The sequence below is a fragment of the Empidonax traillii genome, unplaced genomic scaffold, assembly GCF_003031625.1.
Source record: "Empidonax traillii isolate 1590-97213 ecotype Southwest subspecies unplaced genomic scaffold, ASM303162v1 scaffold2066:size40180, whole genome shotgun sequence".
Taxonomy (NCBI): domain Eukaryota; kingdom Metazoa; phylum Chordata; class Aves; order Passeriformes; family Tyrannidae; genus Empidonax; species Empidonax traillii.
The window spans coordinates 3064-17434 of NW_020957259.1; the positions used below are offsets into that span (position 1 = coordinate 3064).

The following is a 14371-nucleotide window of genomic DNA, read 5'->3' on the forward strand; positions in this document are numbered from 1 at the left end:
CTGGGAGCATCCCATCCCATGCAGCAAATGGAGGGGCTCTGTCCTGGGGCTTGGGGGTTTTGGGGTGGGAGGGACCTCAGAGCTCAGCCATTCCCACCCCCTGCCAGAGGTGGAAGCTCCCATGAGCCCAGGTTTCTCCAGGCCCGTCCAGCCTGGCCTTGGCCACTCCCAGGGCCGGGGGGCTTTTCTGGAATTCCACAGGAGTCAGATCCCAGAGTCTGAGGGGAAATAGAAGCTGAGGCTCAGGCAGAGCCACAAAGCCGTACCTTTGATCAGCCGATACCACTGCTTGCACACCAGGGCGGCGGTTTTGTGCTCCTGGTAGGGAGACAGGAAGGACAGGATGTATTCCAGCACCTCCTCCGGGAGCTCCAGCATGGATCTGTTGTGCCTGCTCTCCTCCAGCTCCAGCTCAGCCTGGGGCTCCTCCTCCTGCTCCATCGTCCCCTCAGCCGCCGCGTCCTCGGCATCCACGGCCATGAAGCCATCGTCGTCACTGTCCGAGGAGCTGGCCATGGCATCCCACTCCACTGCTGCAGAGGGACAACAGCGGGAGTCACAGATCAGCTGGGAGCACCAGTAACTCACCTGCGAGGGTCCCACCAAAGCCACCACCGCCACAACACCCCGGGGGGACGTGGGGTGCAAAGCTCTGGAGCAGGGGGGACACGGCTGAGGAACTCCTGGGTCTGCAAAGCTCTGGGGATGGTTTAGGAACTCCTGGGTCTGCAAAGCTCTGGGGATGGTTTAGGAACTCCTGGGTCTGCAAAGCTCTGGGGATGGTTTAGGAAATCCTGGGTTTTAAAAAGCTTTGGAGCAGGTGGGAGATGGTTTAGGAACACGTTTTCCTAGGTCACTCCATCTTTTCCCACTCTCCAGCTGGAACCTGAGAGCCAAACCCAAGCCTGCAGGAGGACCTGGGCCCCCACAGCCACTGTCCCCTCTGCCAGAGGGGGACACTGCCCTGCCCTGCTTTGCAGTGGGCAGGGAGAGGGAATGGGATCCCCATGGAATCTCCCCCGAGGTGATCCAGGACTGCAGTGACATTCCCACCCCTGTGAAACCAGTTTTGCCACCTGTTTTCCCCCCCAGTTTTGCCACCTGTTTTCCCCCAACCTTCCCAGGGGGAATTCCCGGTCCAGTTCCCTTCCACACCCCCCTGTCCCTTGTTGTTTTGGCACATGGTTCCCTCTGGCAGCAGGTGAGGAAAGCAAATCCCCAGGGATTTATGGAAGGCTGGGATGTCACAGGCTGTGTCTCCAGCTCTTCTCAAGTATGAGGTGACTGATCGATGACAGAAACAAATCGTCAAATAAATCCACCTTAACGAGGGGCACTTGGCAAGGGAGGGGGTAAATCCATGGCTGGAAAACAAATCCCTCCACCTCAGTTCCCAGGAAGCTGCCAACCTGGTTTGGCTGCTTGGCAATAAATGATTAAACAATAGATAGATAAATAAATAAATGTTCTGATATATAGATATCCTGATAATAAAACCACACGAAACCCCATGAATGTGGATTATGAACCTGACTTATAAACGTGGTTTATAAATAAAATTTACTAGGATAAATATCCTGATATATAAATATCCTGATAAATAACCTCATTAAACCACATGAACATGGATTATGAACCTGATTTATAAATGTGGTTTATAAATGAAATTTATGAGGATAAATATCCTGATATAGAAATATCCTGATAAATAAACCCCATGGAACCCCATAAACGTGGCTTAGAAAGCTGATCCAAGCCATGTTTATTTACCAGGAATGTCACAACCTTCCAGCCACATGCAGGCTCTTACCCAGCTTGTAAATATTCCCAAGCATCCACTCTGCTGCATCCTTGTTTTCTAAACCTTTGAGCACAGGGAATGGCCATCCCTGGAGTTGTGACATCCCACTGGTGTTTTCCTGAAGGAAAACAAGGCCAGCAATAAACTCAGCTCCCAAAAGGCTGCCAAAACAACCCTTTGGGCTTGGTCTGCCAGGTAGGCACGTTTTGGTGGGAATGGGCTGGGAATAACCCCCCTGGACTGCCAGTCCCATAATCCCTAAAAGGATGAGGAAGGAGAATCCCAGTAAGAAGGAGCCTCCCAGCCAGCTCCCCTTCAGCACATCCACGGGAGGAAATCCCACTCCTGTGTGGAGTTATCCCAAGAGCACAGCTGTGTCCCTGCATTTTAGGGGTGCCAGAGGTGCTCTCTCCCTGCTCCAGGTGCTCTCTGCAGGGCTTCACTTTTGAAATTAATCTCTGAGCACTCAAATAAAGGGATTTAAGCAGTTGTGTCTCATCCAAAAGCACCTGCATTCCAGTTAATTCTGGGATGGATCCCAGAGCCCCGTTCTGGGATAGATGGCTGCCAAGCCCAACACAACCCCCAATATCCTATTCTGCACCTTGCTCCTGGAGGAATGCCCTCATATTCCAGCAGTAGGACGGTTCAGGAGCATTTCAGGAATCAGCCTAAACCAGAGCAAGGAGGAATTGCTTAAAATAACCTGTGAGGAGAAGCTGGAAGGGAAGGGAAGGGAGCTGTGCCGGCACGGCTGGAATTTGCCTGCCCTCTGTGCCAGCTGGCAAAACATTCCACCAACCTTTTCCTCCTTCCAGAGTGCTTCAGCTTGCCCTCTTCCCCCCTCCCGAAAGGAGTTAAGAACCTGCTATTTATTCCCCTTAATAATTACGTGGAACGAGCAGCCGAGGAATATTAAATACAGCTAAAAATCACCCCAGCTGGGCTGAGGCCAAACCTGCTCCTGCAAATCCCCTCCTGCTCCAGGAAGGTTTTCCTACCTGCAGGCAGCATTCCCGACCCCATGGACCCCGAATCCCAGGCGTGGCTGGCACTGGTGGTTCCCATCCCGAGCTGCCTCCTCTTCTCCCCAATTCCAGCTGCTTTAGGAAGTGTTGGAACCCGCGGGGGAGTTTTGACCTTCCCTTTTCTTTTTTTTTTTTTTTTTTCTACAGTCAACAGGATTTTAAAAAAAAAAAAAAAAAAAGGGAAAAAAAAGCCTCCAAGGGAAAGTTGTTGAATGAAAATGAGGGGCTGAGCCAGAGTCCTGAGTCAGAGCTCGTTTCCACACTCCACAGAAAGTCCTCTCTCCAAACCCCGGCGGAGGAGCTGGGAAAAAACATTCCAGGTGCGTGGAAGGACCAGCCCTGGCTGGGTTGGGAGAGGAAGGGCTTTAATTGCACTGGGCAATCAGGAGCTCCAGGGAATTCAGGTCTCCAACCTGCTCCAGCCGTGCCAGCAGCTCCCTGGGCACAGCAGGGACATTTTTACACAGGAAAACAGCACAGGGAGTGAAAGATCCGTGGGAAGTGTGGGATTTGGGACACCATCATTGAACACAATCATATTTCCAGTCCCAAAAGCCGCACCAGACCAAGGAGATCCTTTGGAAAATCAACAGGAAAAAAAAGCAGATTTTAGTCACAAAAAAAAAAAAAAGGCTCTGGGAATCTCTGGGATGAGCAATATCCTGTCTAGGCTGCTGGGAAAAATCACCCAGAGGAGTGAGACCTTGGGAATACCGACCCACGGAGTCTCCTTATCCCTGCAAACCAGGTAATTCCAAGCCCTTTGAAAACAGCTTTTCCTTTTTTCCTTTTACCCTTTTCAGGAAATCGGTTTGGTTTGGTTTTTTTTCCTTCCTCATAGAAGTCCTTGCTTCACCCAGGAAAATGAAGGATACTGAAATTCCATTCCCAAGGTTGGGGGATGGAATATATTCCAATATTTCTCTCCCAGCACCAACTCCCTCCACGTTAAAGCAGCGTTTTTACAGGCTCTAAATTCCAAAGGCCACGAGCTCATTTTACACTGGAACAGCAGCACTGCAGCTGGATTTTGATTGGTGACACAAAGGGACAAAATTCCCAGGAATTCCTCCCTCCCCAGGGATGAGCCAACGCTCAGCTGTTCCAGATTCCTGCTCATTTTTTCCCAAGCTCTCAGAAGGAAAAAGAAGTGCCTACAAAATCAAAGGAGAAGGAAGATGTGGAGGTTTATCCCAGGATAATCTCTTGGAATGCCAACCAAGGGGCTGGTGTTGGGGGGGGGTCCCAAAACCAAGGGGGGGCCGCAGTTTAGTGACCCCACACTTGAGGTGTCCACAGGAGAGGTGACATTTCAATAATGTGAATATATTATTATTAATAATAATAGGACAAAGCCTCAGAATTGGCCCCAAAGCCTCATCAAATATTAACAGTAAATATTAATAAAACCACAGCAAAAAGAAAAGGCACCAAGGGAACCCTTAAACATCCTGCAATCCTGGAATATTCCTGCAAAACGCTGCCAAAAAAGCCCAAACCTCCAACATCCACCAGCCCCTGCATTGGCTGGGGATGCCTTTGGAGACTTCCCCATTTTTTTGGGACAACGTCATGACCCTTAAAACAGCTTAACTGGTTTAAAAGCTGCCCCAGTGCCGGGGCAGTCGCTCAGAGGGTCAGTTTGCTGGCGGGATTCCTCCCCTTTCCCGGGATCCCCCTCGGTTTTGTAGGGAACAGGGAGTGTTTGGGCTCACACGCTCCCTCTGCCGGCTCCCAGCGAGCTTTGATCCCAGTTATCCTCACCTCAACTCTTCCCAGCACGATCCTGGTTCACCTGAACACCGAGGCAAAGCACGGAACAAAACCCTAAACAAGCAAACCAAAGGCTGGGAGGCTGGAAAATGAGGATTTTCCAAGGAACAGGGCAGCTGCTCCTCCTGGAACACCCGCTGTCAGAGGATATACTTGGAACAGAGGCTCCTTGGGTGAAAACATCCCCTGGGATTTATCCAAACCTGCCATCAGAGGTGGCAGAGATGATTCACTGGCAAGAATTCCCGCTCAGCAGGAGATCCTGGGAATAACTGTCACCTCCTCCTTTGTTAGGAGACCACAGGAGGTCTGCAGCTCTCGGACAAGCCCTTGGAAAGCTGCAGATTTTGAGGCCAGCCTGGAAAGGCATCCCCAGCATTCCTTGTGTTCTCCATCTCCGACCTCCCAGAGCCACCAGAACCGGTCCATCCACACGTACAGAGGGAATTTCTGAAGGAACCACGGCCAGAGCCATGGCATTGACCCAAAATCCCCCTGGAAAACACAGCTCCTGTGATCTCCTCACCTGCATTTCCACCCAGCCCAGTGCCTGTGCCCGGGTTCACACGGCCCCAGCGGGATAAGGAAAGGAAAAGCCGGGAAATGCCTCAGGGAAGGGCTGGGTAACAGAAGCAGAGCCATCCCAACAAACTGGGAGACTGAATTCCTGGTTTTCTGACAGGCTGCACTGGGGGGGTTGTAAAAAAATCCAAGCTTTTTGTTGCACAGGTGAACCCAAACTGCTGCTCCCAGCCCAATTCCCACCGGGAGGGACCCCCATTCCCGAGGTGCCCACGTGTCCAGCAAACAGGGAAAGTGGGTGTGGGAGCCCACCCGGAGCACGACTTCCTTGACCTGGATCACATCCACCTCCTCCAGCTGAGCAGGCAGCTGGGAAAGCTGGGAAAGCAGGAAAATGGCATTTCCTACGCAGGCACACGCGGGATGGGGGGTCAGACCTTCGCATCCTCCCTCTCCCTCTCCCGTCACAGGGTCTTTCCCTTCCTGTCTTATGAAACTTGGGGGAACTAAGGATCATGGGATGGGTTGGGAGGATCCTTAAAGCTCCTCCAGCCCCACCCCTGCCATGGGCAGGGACACCTTCCACTGTCCCAGATCGCTCCAACCTGGCCTGGGACCCTCCCAGGGCTGGGGCAGCCACAGCTGCTCTGGGCAACCTGTGCCAGAGCCTGCCCACCCTCCCAGCCAGGAATTCCTTCCCAAAATCCCATCTAAACCTTTTAGATCCTAGAGTAGGATCTCTGAGACCTTCCTGCTCCTGAATAAGGCAGAGAGAGGCAACAGGACCGGGAATCGGTGGGAGAAGGAAAGCAAACTGCACCAGCCTTGCTCCCAAAAACCCATCGAGAGATGGACACGCGACTTCCTTCCCAAACTGCCAGCACTTCCAGAGGCTCAGTCAGCACCGACACCTCACTGCAGTGCTGTCCATGAAATCCATGATTCCCTGACCATGTAGAGCTGGGATTGCTCTGCTAAACACAGAATGTCCTGAGCTGGAAGGACCCCCAAGGATCATGGATCCACCTCCTGGCCCTGCCCAGACACCCCAACAATCTCACCCTGTCCCTCAGAGCGTTGTCCAAACCCTCCTGGAGCTCTGGCAGCCTTGGGGCTGTGCCCACTGCCCTGGGGAGCCTGTTCAGTGCCAGCCACCCTCTGGGGGAAGAACCTTTCCCTGAGATCCATCCCAACCCCTGGCACAGCTCCAGCCATTCCCTGGGCGCTGTCCCTGGGCACACAGGGATTGGTGCTGCCCCTCCACAATCCAGCTCCCAGCAGACAATGAGGAGCAGAGGATTCCTTTCAGGAGGTGGAGCAGGTGGGAAGGGAAGGATGAATTCTTCCCTCTTTGGTGATCCCAGGTGAGGAACAGCCCGGGGGTGCAACCCTGGAATAAAACTGGAAGGATTGCTCCGTGTCCCCTCCGAGGCCAGGCTTTACAGGATGGAGAAATGGGACTAAATCCAGAGGGAATCCCCTCTCAGTGAGGTGTGAGGGGCTGGGAACAGCACCCATGAGCCACTGGGCAAACCCCCAAAACCACTGAGCCAGGGCAGGAAAATACCACCCAGGAATTCCACTGGTCAGGAGTCTGAGCCACCCCCCAGGCTGCAGGAGGATCTGCTGCAGTTCCCACTCCTTGGGACAGTTTGCTCCTATTTCTTACAGGGATTTTTGTACCTCAGTTAATGGGAGAGGAGAAGCCCAGGACGTCAGGGATACACAGCTCATCCCTCCACCCTTTACATCACATCTCCAGTCTGGTTGTTTAGTGAGGCTCAGAAACGCTAAATATTCAATACTGGGAAAGAGACAACGACAACAAAAGAAGTCAAATCCACGTTGTGTTAATAAGCAAATGAAATTCAAGGAAATGGTGTGAATTTCCAACCAGTGTTTGTCTCTTAATGACAAACTCAGCTTCCCAAGGTCTCCATTTGTTAAAATCCTGCCCCCCAACCATCCTCGTGCTGGGAACGGCACCCCAAGGGCTCAGGAGTCTTTTTAAAAGTGCAGATGGATCCCTTGGATCACTGCAGGCTGTCCAGAGCGACAGAACCCAGCAGGAATGGTCAATCCCTGTCACACACCCCCTGATCTGAGAGGTTTTGGGATGGACATTCGTCCCACAGCAAAGTTTTGACATTTACGAGCTGCTTTTTCCCCAGAGACCCCCAAATCACTCCTGAAAGCAGAGATGATCTGCCCACTGAAAGCTAAGGAGAGCCCTGGAATCCTGGAATGCTTTGGGTGGGAAGGGACCTCAAAGCCCAGCCCAGCCCTGCCCTGGGCAGGGCCACTTCCACCACACCACGCTGCTCCCAGTCCCGTCCAACGAGAAGCTCCACAGAAATCCCAGCAGCTCCACCAACTTCCCTGAGTCCTTCCAACTCCCAAATCCCAACCAGGCCAGGGAGAGGCTTCAAGGCAGCCGGAAACACGGGCAGAGACTCCGCGGGTGGGGAGCGCCAATCCCGGGTGGAGCAGGGAGGGGAAAGGAGGATTTTCATCCCAAATGTCGCAGTGGGAGCTCAGGAAACAAGGATAAATCCTTTCAGCATTCCCAGAGGAACGGGGGAGCAAACACAGCCAGGCTCCCTGAGGAGGGAGCCCTGATTTCTGCAGGTGGCTCAGCACGAGCCGGGGTTTTCACGCGGATGCGTCACCGTGATCCGCTTTCATCCCGCAGTTCAAAAGGAATTCTGACCTGGATTCCCAAATTCCACCCGAAGCTGCTCGTGGCAGCACAGCCACGGGACTGTCACTGACACCCCCAGGAAACACCAGCAGTCGGAAAATACACTCCAAAGGGAGCTCTTACCTGGAGCAACGCCCATGGAGCACATCCCAGAGCCCTCTTTCCACGCCTTTCCTCAGGATTTGGGCCAAATCCCAGCCCAGCTCTACCGCCTTTCCCAAGCCCTCCCGGCCTTCCCGAGGCGATGCTGCCTTTTCCAAAGGAAACCCTAGCAGGGCAAAGCCCGAATGGATGTTTTCCAACAAAGCCTTCCCTGCCTGAACGCCCAGGGAAAAACAACTTCCCTGGGAGGCGCAGCTCTGTTTCCACAGGGAGCGGGAAGCCTTTCCCAGCTCACATCCTGTGCGAGGGGCTGTGCCCAAACACCTCTGGGAAGCCCTGGAAGCAGAACTTGGGGATCAGCCGCGTGCTGGGAATGCACCAACACCCCGTTCCCCTGCTCCCACCCCCAAAGCTGCAGCCTCCTGAATGGGAGCGCTGGATACCTCACATTTCCTGAGTCAAGGCTGGGATAATCCACACATCCCGGGGATCCTTGGAGCAAATCCCCCTCTGGAAGGTGCAGCCGGCAAGGGCTGAAATTCCCAAGTGAAAACACAGCTGGAACAAACCATCCCCACCTTCATTCCAAGCCCAGGCAGGGCAGGGACACGTGTCCCGCAGCTGAGGCTCCTCCCGGGGCTCCTCCAGCAGCCAAAGGCTGGGAAAACCAGAATGCCAGGGACTAACTGGGATTGAAATCCCAAATCCCACGGGAGCAAACATTGCAGAGCCTTCCCCAAGCCAAGAGATTGACCTGCCACCACTGACAGGGCCCGGGTGGAGTCACCTGCCACCACTGACAGGGCCCGGGTGGAGTCACCTGCCACCACTGACAGGGCCCGGGTGGAGTCACCTGCCAGGGGAAATCCCGGGAACACGGCAGGGAAAACACACACAAACATCCCTGCTGGGCCACAACAACCAGGGGATGGGAGGGAGACACAGAAATCCGGGAGAATGGGATTGAATCCATGCAGGAACAGCTCCATGTGCCAGACGGGACCACCCTAAAGAGTCCAAGCCAGGCTGGACAGGGCTTGGAGCAACCTGGGATAGGGGAAGTGTCCCTGCCCTGCTCCTTCCAATCCAAACCAGTCTGGGATTCTAGGGAACAGCTGGAATTCTGCCCAGGGAACTGCCCTCTCCTCTCCCACCAAGGAAAGACCAACCTGAGGGAACACCACTGGGATTCGGGATCCAGGAAAAGGAGGGAAGGGAAACACCAAAATGAAGCAAAAACTCACCAAAATGAAGGGCAAACACACCCAAATTAAGGGAAAACATCCCAAAATTAAAGGAAAACACCTCAAAATTAAGGGGAAAATCACCAAATTGAAGGGCAAACAGGCCAAAAATCGAGGAAAACACACCAAAATGAAGGTAGAACACTCCAAAATTAAGGGGGGAATCATTGAAGGGAAAACATAATTAAGGGAAAGCTGCTGAAAATGAAGGGCAAACACTTCGTGGTGGGAACACCCAGGGCTGTGGGAACAGGGAATCAGCTCCTGGAGTAACATCCCACTCCAGGATTTGTCTCCTGAAGTGGCTGCACTTTGTCAGGACACTCCAGCACCATTCCTGACCTGGAGCTTCCCTAGGGAAAAGGTGGGAAAAGGCCTCCTCCCAGCCCAGGCCCGGATTTAGGTCAACAGCACCTCCACCCCAGGAATTCCAGGGAATTCCTGGTCCTTCAGCCAAGGGGAAGAGTTCCAGCCAGAGGGAGTCCCAGCCTTTGGAACACAAAGGCCATTCCCGGTGATCCCGGGGTTATTCCACACATGGAACACACCCCCAGGGAATATCCCAACTCCTCTTTCGTTCCTCTCCAAGCATTCCCTGGAATTCTGGCCATGAATAGCTCTGCTCCTGCCCTTCCCCACTGGAAAACCCCCTTGGAAAACCCAAACTGGGCAGCAGCAGCAAATCCCTGTGGATCCACGTGGGATTATGTGGGAATGACAGCAGAATGGGGGAAAATGGGGATTTTTTTGCAGGAAACATGGATTTTGGGTGGGAAACGTGGCCTTTTTGGAGGGAAATGCGGATTTTTGGGTGGGAAATACGGACTTTTGAGGGCAAACACGACTTTTATGGGGGAAAACACGGATTTTTTGGGAGAAGCAGGGATTTTAGGGGGGAAACACGGCTTTTTGAGGGAAAGGGATTCTAGCGGGGAAATATGGCTTTTTTGGGGGGGAAATACGGATTTTTAGGGGGAAAACATGGCTTTTGGTGGGAAATAAGGCTTTGGGAGGGAAATACGGATTTTGGGGGAACATGGATTTTTTTGGGGGGGAAAACGGCTTTTTTTAGGGGGAGAAATATGGCTTTTAGGGAGGGAAACATGGATTTCAGGGGGACAAATAGCTTTTTGGGAGGGGTAAACAGCTTCTCGAGGGGAAGCCCGGCTTTTAGAGCTAAATACACCTTTTTCTGGGAGAAACGCGGCTGTTGAGGGGGAAATATGGTTTTTTTTGGGGGGGGAGGGAAACACGGCTTTCAGGGGGGAATCACGGCTTTTGGGGAAGAAACATGGTTTTTAGGGGGAGAAAACATGCTTTTTTGGGGGCATAACACGGTTCGTTCCGGGGCCCTGAGGGAGCGCCGGTGCCGCCCCCCAAAGGGAAGGGAAGGGGCTTTTCTCTCAGGGGATCGGGCTGCACCCCCCGGGGGCTCTTTCCCCCGAAAACCCCTGAGGGGAGAGCGGGGAAGGTCTCACCGCACCCTCCTCCCTCAGATGAGGGTCCCTCCGCGCCAGGCCCGTTCCCCCCTCCCCATCCCCCCAGGGGCCCGTCGCGCCGCCCGGGCAGGGCCGCGCCCGTGGGGAGCCGCGCGGCGGGGCCGCTCTCACCTGCCGGCGGGGCCGGGCCGGGCCCTCAGGGCTGCGGGCGGCGGGGCGGCCACGTCTCCCCGGTGACGGCCCCGGCCGGCGCCGCCATCTTCGCTGCCCGCCCTCCCGCCGCCGCCCCGGCCGCGCCGCCCGCGCACCGCGCAGGCGCGGGACCGCCCCCCAGGGCCATGGGAGGAGGGAGGGGAGGGAATGGAGCTGCCGCCATGATGGGAAGGTCAAGGCTACGCAAGGGGGAGGTCACCATGTTTGGAGGGTCCCGCCGCCATGTTGGGAGCGGCGGGCTGGCGGTGCCGCCATGTTGGGAAGGTCGGCGCTGAGGCGGAGGGGCCGGGCCGGGTCCTGCTCGCTGTCCCGCTCCCTGTCCCGCTCCCCGTCCGAATCCCTGTCCCTCTCCCTGCCCCGCTCTCCTCCCGCACCTTCCCGGGCTCCTGACCTCCCCCAGCCCCGGGAGGCACTCCCTGTCCAGCGCTGGAGCCTCCTGAGGGCTCTGCGGGCGGGCGGGATGTGAGCTGTCCCCGAGCCTGGAGGTCCCTGGCGCTGCTCTGGCCATGGAGGTGAGGACGGGAGGGAGCGGGGCCCGTTCCCTGTGGGAACACCCGCCGTGTTTCGACTCCAATCCCGCCGGCCGGGGCCGTTATTCCTCAAGGAAGGGGTACAGGGAGCTCCCACAGAGCTGCGTCCCACAGGGATCCCAGGCGCCTTCCCTGCCCGAGGGAACGCCCGGGATAACCCACGGACCGTGTCCCAAGTGCCCCGGGGAGGGCTGGGATAACCCGGCGGGAGACGTGGGATTGCCCCCTCAGCAGGTGAGTGCCACATTCCCAGAGGATCCCAAAGGATCCCAAAGGATGCCCGCGGTCAGGCAGCGCTGGGAATGGGATTCCTCGCAGCAGGATGGAAGGGAACCCCCGGGAAAACGCCGCTGGAACGCTGGATGCCACGGAGCGGACAATGCCAGGCTGCTGGAAAACTCGGTGCCTGTTTCCCTCTGGAAAAATCCCAGAGGATGGGCAGGAACAGCCCGAGGCTGCTGCGCCTTTCCCTCCCTCTCCCAGGGCAGGGGGACGTTGTGTCCCACCTGACACGTTGTGTCCCAGCCCTCTGAGCCGCCCGAAGAGCCGAAATCCAAGGATTTCAACCTCCTCGAGCGCCCTGGGCTGGCGTCAGGGTTTGTCTGAGCTGGAGGGTTACTGGAGTTTTTAAGGAATCCAGTCGCCATCTGCCGGCAGACGAGGCTCTTCGGGGGGAAAATTAGGGATTTAAGGGCAGTTCCTGTGATTTCCTGGGTGGAAAGGAGGATTTTTAGGATGCTGAAGGGGAAAATGAAATGCAAATCCCACCCCAGACGCCTTTGTGTGGCTCAGAGGTCAAAATAATCCATCAGCGTGGGGAATATCTTGGGGGTAAATGAGAGAAATGGAATAAATAAGGGTTATTTGGGGGAATTTTGATGTTTTTAAAGGTTTGGGGTGGTCCTCGTGCTCCGTTAGAGCAGCTGAGGGCTTGGATGGAGAGACACAAATTGGAGATGGATGAACACAGGAGGGAGGAGAGGTTGGATTGGTGGCCAAAATTCCCTAAATGTAGGGGCTGATTTGACCAGGAACCCAAAATTATGGGAAAACACCCTAAATTTATGAGAGAACACGCCAAAATCGGGGGGAAGCACCTCAAAATTAGGGGAGAATGTGCCAAAATGATGGGAAAACACCTCAGAATTAAGGTAAAGCCCCTCAAAGTTAAGCTGAAACACCTCAAAATCAAAACACACCAAAACAAGGGCAAACACTCCAAAGCTAAGGGGAAAGACCTCAAAATTAAGGGAAAACGACCCAAAAGTAAGGGAAAGAACACCAAAATCAAGAGAAAACACATAAAAATTGGTAGAAAGCACACTAAAATTAAGGGAAACCCCCAGAAATTAAGGGACAAACACCTCAAGAGTAAGGGAGAGCACCTCAAAATAGGGGAAAACGTCACAAAATTAAGGCAGAGACCCCAAAATCATGGGAAAAGACGTCAAAAAGGGAAGGCGTCCCAAAATTAAGGGAAAACACCTCAAAATTAGAGAAAGCACCTCAACATTAAGGGAAAGTATACCAAAATTAAGGAAAACACCCCAAAATCAAGGGGGGGAAAATCCCAGATCAACAGAAAATACACCAAAGTTAAAGGGAAACGCACAAAAATGAGGGGAAAACACCCCGAAGTTAAGAGGAAACACTCAAAAATTAAAGCAAACCCCCCAAAATTAAAGGGGGCCGCCCCGCCCTGCGCTCGGTCCTCCCGCCCGCCAGGGGTCGCCGTCGAGGAGAGCCCCCTGACCCCCCAACCGGCCGTTCCCGCCCTTTGGGCGCGGGGCGCGTGCGCTGCCGGGCGCGGGCGGAGGGGCGGCGCGCGCATGCGCGGGGCGCGGGCCCGGCGGCGGACGGGAATTAAAATGGAAGATGAGGAGGTCGCGGAGAGCTGGGAGGAGGCGGCCGACAGCGGGGTGAGCGCGGCCGCGGGGCCGCCCGGCAGCGCCCGGCACGGCGGAGGGGGGGCGCGGGCGGACGGCGCGGGGCCGCCGTAGAGGGCGGCGGGGCGCAGCCGGAGGCGCGGCGGGCCCGGGACCGGGCTAGGCCTCTTAAAGGGGCCGCGGCCTCGCTCGGCGTGGGGGGCCTGGGCCGCCCCCGCCTCGCTCCTCGCGGCTCCTTCACCCCCCGCCTCAGCCCCGGGGCGGCTCCCGGGCCGCTCGCCCGCCCCCGGCTGCTCCTTGCTGTGCATTCCCATCTCCGTTCGGCGGGGCGCGGGGGTCGCGGCGCGGCCCCGCGTGGTGCGAGCGGGGCGGGGGGGGGCGGCGCGTTCCCTGTGCCGCCACAGAACGGGGCAGCGCGGGGACCCTCGCACGGCACCCGGGGCAGCGCGGGGTCACCCCCAGGGCCCTTCTGCCCCTCGCCCTGAGCGTGCCGCTGCTCTGGGGCTCAGCGTGGGGGCTCCCAGCGCGGCCCGGGCTGTTCCCGGGGCCGGCGTGGGCAGCACGTGGGGCACCGCGGGAGGCCCCGCGCGTTTCGGTGGGCGCTGCTCGCACCCAAATCCCCGTGTTAGCGGCGGCGGGGGCGGGGGCTCTGCGGGACGGGAAACCTCCGTGCCGGGCAAACCCCGCGCTGAGGAGCTGCGGGGGTCGCGGGGGGTCGGGGGGTACCAGGACCCCCCCCGGCAGGGAGTTGGGGAACAGAGAGAACGGGATTCAGGGCAGGGGTTGGGTTACACGGCCGGAGCCAGGGCACAAAATAGAGCTGTAACTCAATGCCCCGGGAGCTGCCAGGGCCCGGCTGGCACCGGGAGCTGCCGCTCCTGCCCATGCCGGGGGGCTGCGGTCACTGCCCGGCGTCGGAGTTAATCCCAGAGCTCCCAGACCGCTCCATGAAGGGACATGGCTGTTTGTGGGAGCTGGTGATGACTCTGGCCTTGAGTAATGGTTTATAATGGTACTGCTGCTCCAGCCCCGGCCCTGGGGTGTCCTTGTCCTTCCTGCTGGCGCCTCTCAGGTGGGATTTTAGAACCCTTAGAAGGAAAAATCCTGGTTGTTTGTCCCTTCTCACACCCTT

The 14371-nt window shown here is 56.2% G+C and overlaps 2 protein-coding genes across 4 annotated transcripts in view; one reads left to right on the plus strand and one right to left on the minus strand.

The window, feature by feature from the left end:
• Positions 1-2880, minus strand: part of LOC114071500 (F-box only protein 42-like) — a gene marked incomplete at its 3' end in the record, with an annotated part of 5374 nt that extends 2494 nt beyond the window's left edge. The window contains exons 1-2 of the mRNA XM_027909325.1: positions 2803-2880; positions 267-530 (exon numbers count right to left, since the gene is read on the minus strand). Coding sequence (XP_027765126.1) covers positions 267-530; positions 2803-2869 — 331 coding nt within the window. The remainder of the gene's footprint in view (positions 1-266; positions 531-2802) is intronic.
• Positions 2881-13167: 10287 nt separating this feature from the next.
• The window catches only part of SZRD1 (SUZ RNA binding domain containing 1), a 13606-nt gene continuing 12402 nt past the window's right edge, over positions 13168-14371 (plus strand). For all 3 annotated transcript variants that reach the window (XM_027909326.1, XM_027909327.1, XM_027909329.1), the window contains exon 1: positions 13168-13272. In XM_027909326.1, coding sequence (XP_027765127.1) covers positions 13183-13272 — 90 coding nt within the window. In that variant the 5' untranslated portion in view covers positions 13168-13182. The remainder of the gene's footprint in view (positions 13273-14371) is intronic.